The sequence below is a fragment of the Wolffia australiana genome, chromosome 10 (genome assembly GCF_029677425.1).
Source record: "Wolffia australiana isolate 7733 chromosome 10, ASM2967742v1".
Lineage (NCBI taxonomy): Eukaryota > Viridiplantae > Streptophyta > Magnoliopsida > Alismatales > Araceae > Wolffia > Wolffia australiana.
The window spans coordinates 15,325,835-15,331,840 of record NC_135844.1 but is presented as its reverse complement, the minus strand read 5'-3'; the positions used below and the strand labels follow the sequence as shown (position 1 = coordinate 15,331,840).

The window sequence follows — 6,006 nt, the reverse complement described above, 5'->3', positions numbered from 1 at the left end:
GATCTGGCGTTTGATCCAGTTCAGGCAGTCAACAGTAGGTTCATCCTCGATCCAGCTCCAGAAGAGTTCTCTCCACTTGCAAAAGAGAGTAAGAGAGAGCAGAAGAGAAGCGTATAAACGCGCAGAGGCTCGACCCTTTCACTGTACGTTTCGTCCGTGTGACGGTCACGGTCAGCCTTCCTGTTCAGGATACGTCATGCTTATGGAAAGGGCTTGTTCCACTAGATCCGCGTCATCCGCGTCGTCCGTTACGGCGGGATAGGAGCTGTTTTCAAGCGATGGGGAGGTTTATTAAGACTTTAAGAGCCTGTAAAACGGGCAGGCAAGACGTTATGAACTCGGAAGGGGACGCTTCGCGTGGATTTTCGCCGAATCGTCAGCCGACACTTAGCGGCGCCGTCATCGGCTTCCTATTCGAGCCAGAGTCAATGTCACGTTTACCCCTTTCGCCTCTCTCATAATTACCGCCGAGTAAATGTCCCCTCACACGTACCCACAAGGAGCGGCAGCCAGCTTTGCACCTATACAGTGAATCAGTGATAGAGCGAATAAGATAGAGAGATAGAGAGTTAGAAAGTGTGGGAAGGCAACTTCGGGTCTTCTCCCTTGTCAGGGAAAGAGAGGAGAGTCGTATAGATACTTTCGTCGCGACTCTCATCCCGTGTTCTTTGCTCCTTCTTTCTCATGCTCACAGGTGAACTCTCTTCTCCTTCGCCGTAGAAATTTCGTCTCAGAGTACGAGCAACGGCAGTAATATTTCCTTTCATTGCGTTTTGTATCGTTTGGCTTGTTCTCGCAGCAGGAAAGAATCCAGGCAGCGAATAGAAGAAGGTAAAACCTTCGTCCGCGTCGTCAGCCTTCTTGGGGTGCTGAGAGTGAACGATAATGTACGGGGAATGCCCGGTGATGCTAATGGGAGGCGGCGGCGGCGGCACGGCTGGGCCGCTCACCGGCCCAGCCGGTAACTCTGGCTCAGTGGGAACCGGAAACAACATGATGATGTTCCCCCCTCCGCCTCCCTCTTCCTCTGCTCTCTCGGATCACCCTTTCTACTCCTCTCCTCACAGAAACCCCAACCACAGTCTCTCCAGTCTCATGGCCAGTCTCCCCCCTTTCCATGGCTTCTCCAGCGTTATCCCCGTAAGTTTAATCATAGAAACTGCATGTTTCTTTCAATATTCTATGTAAATCATAACATGGGTTCTTTCCTGTTCAGAAGGAGGAGGGTCAGGCGATGGGTATGAACAAGGAAATGGAGATGGAGAGCGGCGGCTCCGGCAGTGCACAACTGGACGGCGCTGCCAGTGGAGATGAGCAAGACGATGATAGTCTCTTCGCTGTTCATCAGCAGCCGCAGGGTCGTCAGCAGAACGGCAGCCAAGCGAAGAAGAAGCGGTACCACCGCCACACAGCCCACCAGATTCAAGAAATGGAGGCGTGAGTGGCTAGAAAAGAATACGGTTCGTAAACTTTAGTGACATCTCTGCACGTTAATAAGTCGAGATCGTATTTTTTTTATCATGTCCTTAGGCTGTTCAAGGAGTGCCCACATCCGGACGACAAGCAGCGGCTGAAGCTTAGCCAAGATCTGGGTCTGAAACCACGGCAGGTCAAGTTTTGGTTCCAGAACCGGCGCACTCAGATGAAGGTTAGGGTTTGGACATCGCTCTTTAATGCACCCGCTACTCTTTCTCTCTCTCTTTCTAAACCCGCAAAATCCCCATCGTCTTCGATAACGCTTGAATCGCCTCGGAAATCCTCCAACCTGCTAATTAATGCAACAAGGCTGGCAAATAAGGAAGAAGGAAAGAGGGAGAGAGAGAGTGGTCAATGAGTTGGCACGTGCCGCTGGGATACGACAGTTTTTCTCCTCTTTTTGGTGTTCGTCATGGCGATTGAACTGACGATTGGAGAGGGTGGTGCAGGCTCAACAGGACAGAGCGGACAATGTGATGCTGCGAGCGGAGAACGAGACTCTGAAGAACGAGAACTATCGTTTGCAGGCCGCCATGAGGAGCGTCATGTGTCCCACTTGCGGCGGCCCCGCCGTCTTCGGCGAGATCTCCATGGACGAGCAGCACTTCCGCTTAGAGAACGCCCGCCTCAAGGACGAGGTAACTTCAGAAAACCCTAATTCTTACGTTTCACACGTCCTCTCGCTGCAAAAAACACCGCACTGTTGATTTGTCGGGAAAGAATAAGAGAGAGGATAAGAGTAAGAATGAGAGAGAGATAAGTAGTGTTAAAGAGAGAGGATTAGTGTGAGTATGCGAGAGAATGTGAGGATAAACAAGTGATAAGTAGTTTTTAGGAGAGAATTAGTGCAAATACTAAAGAGATGAGCGAGAAAATAAGGGAGATTGCGAGATAGAAACAGAGATGAAAAGAAAAAGTAAGAGTTTGTATGAGAGAGAGAGAGAGAGAGAGAGAGAGAGAGAGAGAGAGAGAGAGAGAGAGAGAGAGAGAGAGAGAGAGAGAGAGAGAGAGAGAGAGAGAGAGAGAGAGAGAGAGAGAGAGAGAGAGAGAGAGCGAGAGAGAGAGAGAGAGAGAGAGAGAGAGAGAGAGAGAGAGAGAGAGAGAGAGAGAGAGAGAGAGAGAGAGAGAGAGAGAGAGAGAGAGAGAGAGAGAGAGAGAGAGAGAGAGAGACCAATGAACTTACGATATTTGGTTTATGTACGGCAGCTGGAGAGGCTATCATGCATCATAGCGAGGCATGGACACCGGCCAATGCCATCACTGGTGGCGGGAACGGCGGCCCCGCCGCAGCTGCTCCTCACGCCGTCCCTTGATCTCGACATGGGCATCTACGCGCGCCACTTCAGCGAGCAAACAATGATGAACCACTGCGGTGACGTTATGACCACGCTCTCTTCCCGCCCTCCCGCTTTCTCCTGCGGGAGCTTGACCGACGGCGGCCACGGGGTAGACTTTCCCGGCGAGATATTCATCATGGACCAAGATAAGGGCGTTGTCGTTGATCTCGCTATGGCGGCGGCGGAACAAATCGTTAAGTTGAGCGGCAAGAATGAGCCGCTTTGGGCCAGAAGAACCGGCAGCGGAGCAGGCTATGATGTTCTGGACCTTGAAGAATATCACAGAGTCTTTCAATGGCCCCCTGGGCTTAAGCAGTCGCGGAACAATGGCGATTTTTGCGTTGAAGCGACGAGAGACAGCGCGCTTGTCATCATGAACGGGATTACTCTCGTCAACGCCTTTATGGACGTCGTAAGTTTCACCGTACTGGCTACTCTTAGTCCTTGATTGAAGATTATCCTTATATTTCTCAACTTTGATCATTCGCAGGGTAAATGGATGGAGATGTTCCCCTCAGTCGTCTCGAATGCGAGAACAATTCAAGTTCTTTCCTCGGGCATTTCTGGCCACGGCAACGGGTCTCTTCATCTGGTAATTTACGCTCAACGATTTGTTCACGGGACGGCGTGTTTTTAAGAACTTTCTGTCTCAATTTCAACAGATGTACGCGGAATTTCAGTTTCTCTCTCCTTTGGTGCCCGTTAGAGAGGCCTATTTTTTCCGTTACTGCCAGCAGAACTCCGAGGAGGGGACTTGGACTATAGTGGATTTCCCGGTTGATGGCATTTGCGAAGGGCTACAAGTGCCTCTCACACGATACAGGCGGCGTCCTTCGGGGTGTTTGATTCAGGATATGCCTAATGGTTATTCCAAGGTAAAAGTCAAAAATATCAGTCTGTTGGTCCATGGTTCTTGCATATTCGGTGGCCATCTTCGATTGATACTCATGAATGGGTTTTACGCATGCGTTTTTAGTTGCCTACATGATATTTTTAATCCCTAATCCGTAAAAATATCCATATGATTGAATTTTGGCCAACTTTTCGTAGAATGTGAACATGTCCTCATCCTTTGTTTTTGTTTACCTCTTCGAGAGTAGTTTCTTTCAAGGGATCTTCTTGATGTCGAGTAATCTCTTTTAATCATTATTCAGTGTGTTTGATACGCGAGTAGGAGAAAAAAGAGATTACGTGATATTTCTTTTTCTCGAGTAATCTCTCAATGATATTTAAGACAGGTTCTACACTTACTAACAGTTAATACTATCTTCTAGGTCACATGGGTGGAGTTCGGCGAGGTTGAAGACAAGCCCGTGCATCAGATATTCAGCCAGCTCGTCAGCAGTGGCATGGCCTTCAGTTCTCAGCGATGGCTTGGCGTCCTGCAGCGTCAGTGCGAGCGTCTAGCCAGTCTTCTTGCCAGGAACATTTCCGACCTCGGAGGTTCTAATTTTCTATTCATTTTTAGCTCTAGTAATCGGGATTATTCTTATAGTCGATTACACTCGGTTACTTCTAGTTTGATACTAAGACTTATCTGTTTCCCCAGTGATTCCCTCGCCGGAGGCGCGAAGGAACATGATGAGACTCTCACAGCGCATGGTCAGAACTTTCTGCAACAACATCAGTTCCTCAGGCTCGCCTTCATGGACCGCGTTATCCGATTCACCATTAGACACTGTAAGAGTCACAACCCGGAAGAACATGGAACCGGGTCAACCAAACGGCGTTATCCTCTGCGCCGTTTCCACCACTTGGCTCCCTTACTCAGCAGATCAAGTCTTCGATGTCTTAACAGATGAGAAGAGGAGGTCCCAGGTATCTATCTAATCTCTTCCTTTCGCTGTTAACTTATCAACTTTCACGTAACTGACACGGGCTTCGATTCTAGCTGGACGTTCTGTCCGGGGGGAATTCACTGGAAGAGGTGGCACACATCGCCAACGGATCCCACCAGCGTAACTGCGTCTCTCTTCTCCGTATCAACGTAATTGCCCGGACGTTCTTTAAATGATTAAAAAAGCGCGTCAAGTTCTCCAATTATTTCTAATTTTAACGTGTCTTTGATAAACGCAGGCGTCGAGCAACTCTTCCCAGACCGTGGAGCTGATGCTGCAGGAGAGCAGCATTCACCCAACGGCGGGGGGGCTCGTCGTATGTGCAAACGTAGACGTGAACGGAATTCAGCTAGCGATGAGCGGGGACGACCCGTCGTGCATTCCTCTTCTTCCCATGGGCTTCGTTGTCATTCCGGCCAGCCCCCCGCCGAATCAACCCGCCACCGAGACTGCCGCCGGGTCCTGCGGCAGTCTTCTTACAGTTGGCCTACAAGTCCTCGCCAGCACCATACCGTCTGCCAAGCTTAACCTGTCCAGCGTCAATGCCATCAACAACCATCTCTGCAATGCCGTTCAGCAGATCAGCGCCGCGCTCGTTGCCGGCGCCGACGCGGCGGCCAAGTGACTCTCCAAGAGCACCCATGATCTGAAATGAAGAAAATGCCAGCGACCCGTCGTTGGCATTTTGAGCATTTCAGATCCCAGTAAGTTTGAAATGTTCAATAATGCCCTCCAAGAAGATCAAGATCTGTGTTAAGGGTTAGGAGTCAAGAGCGCACCAGCCACCATTAATTGGCCCTGCCAATGAGATCAGGCGGGAAATCGGCTGCTGGTTCGGGAATTGACTCCTCCCTCCCTTCTTTCTCCTTGTCTCGTCTTCTTCTTCCTTGCTTCCAACTGTGAATGGTAGTTGTGGATTCTCTGTTCCACGCCTGTGCTTGCATTAACTGCTCATTTATGTTTCTGCGCTGCCTTCGCCTGCGTCTGTCTCTTGCGTGGATTCCTGTCCCATCTACTTGTACAGTTGAAAATGTATTTATGGATAGCGGGTTCTCGGGTGCCAGAATGCACGTTGCACGATGGCGGGGAAAGTTGCAGTAAATGCGCTACAGCGTAGGTTTGGTCTTAGGACATTAAATTCTTGGCCAACAACTGATAGTAACGATAGATATGTAAGAGAATATTTGTCGTTAATGTGAGCTGGAACCCTACTCAGCCATCTTGACTTCTCGTTGTAAAGGTGGAAGGGAGCGATTAGTTTCTCACGCCTTCATTTGTCCCATTAAATGGGTATTTTTCTAGTGAATGTTTATTTATTCTCATGAGTGAACCAAGTTTATATTATTTTGCATAAT

At 49.4% G+C, this 6,006-nt stretch overlaps 1 protein-coding gene across 2 annotated transcripts; it reads left to right on the top strand.

The window, feature by feature from the left end:
- Window positions 1-530: 530 nt before the first annotated feature.
- On the top strand, window positions 531-5,615 carry HB-7 (homeobox-7). Of its 2 annotated transcripts, none has more exons than XM_078581851.1 (12): window positions 531-694; window positions 803-1,140; window positions 1,217-1,437; window positions 1,531-1,648; window positions 1,926-2,114; window positions 2,683-3,225; window positions 3,304-3,405; window positions 3,476-3,688; window positions 4,088-4,256; window positions 4,363-4,631; window positions 4,705-4,800; window positions 4,890-5,615. In XM_078581851.1, the coding sequence occupies exons 2-12, from the start codon at window positions 886-888 to the stop codon at window positions 5,274-5,276; spliced, it is 2,562 nt and encodes an 853-aa protein (XP_078437977.1). In that variant the 5' UTR covers window positions 531-694; window positions 803-885; the 3' UTR covers window positions 5,277-5,615. The 2 variants fall into 2 exon arrangements, with proteins under 2 accessions (XP_078437977.1, XP_078437978.1); XM_078581852.1 differs by having other exon boundaries at window positions 800-1,140.
- Window positions 5,616-6,006: the final 391 nt, after the last annotated feature.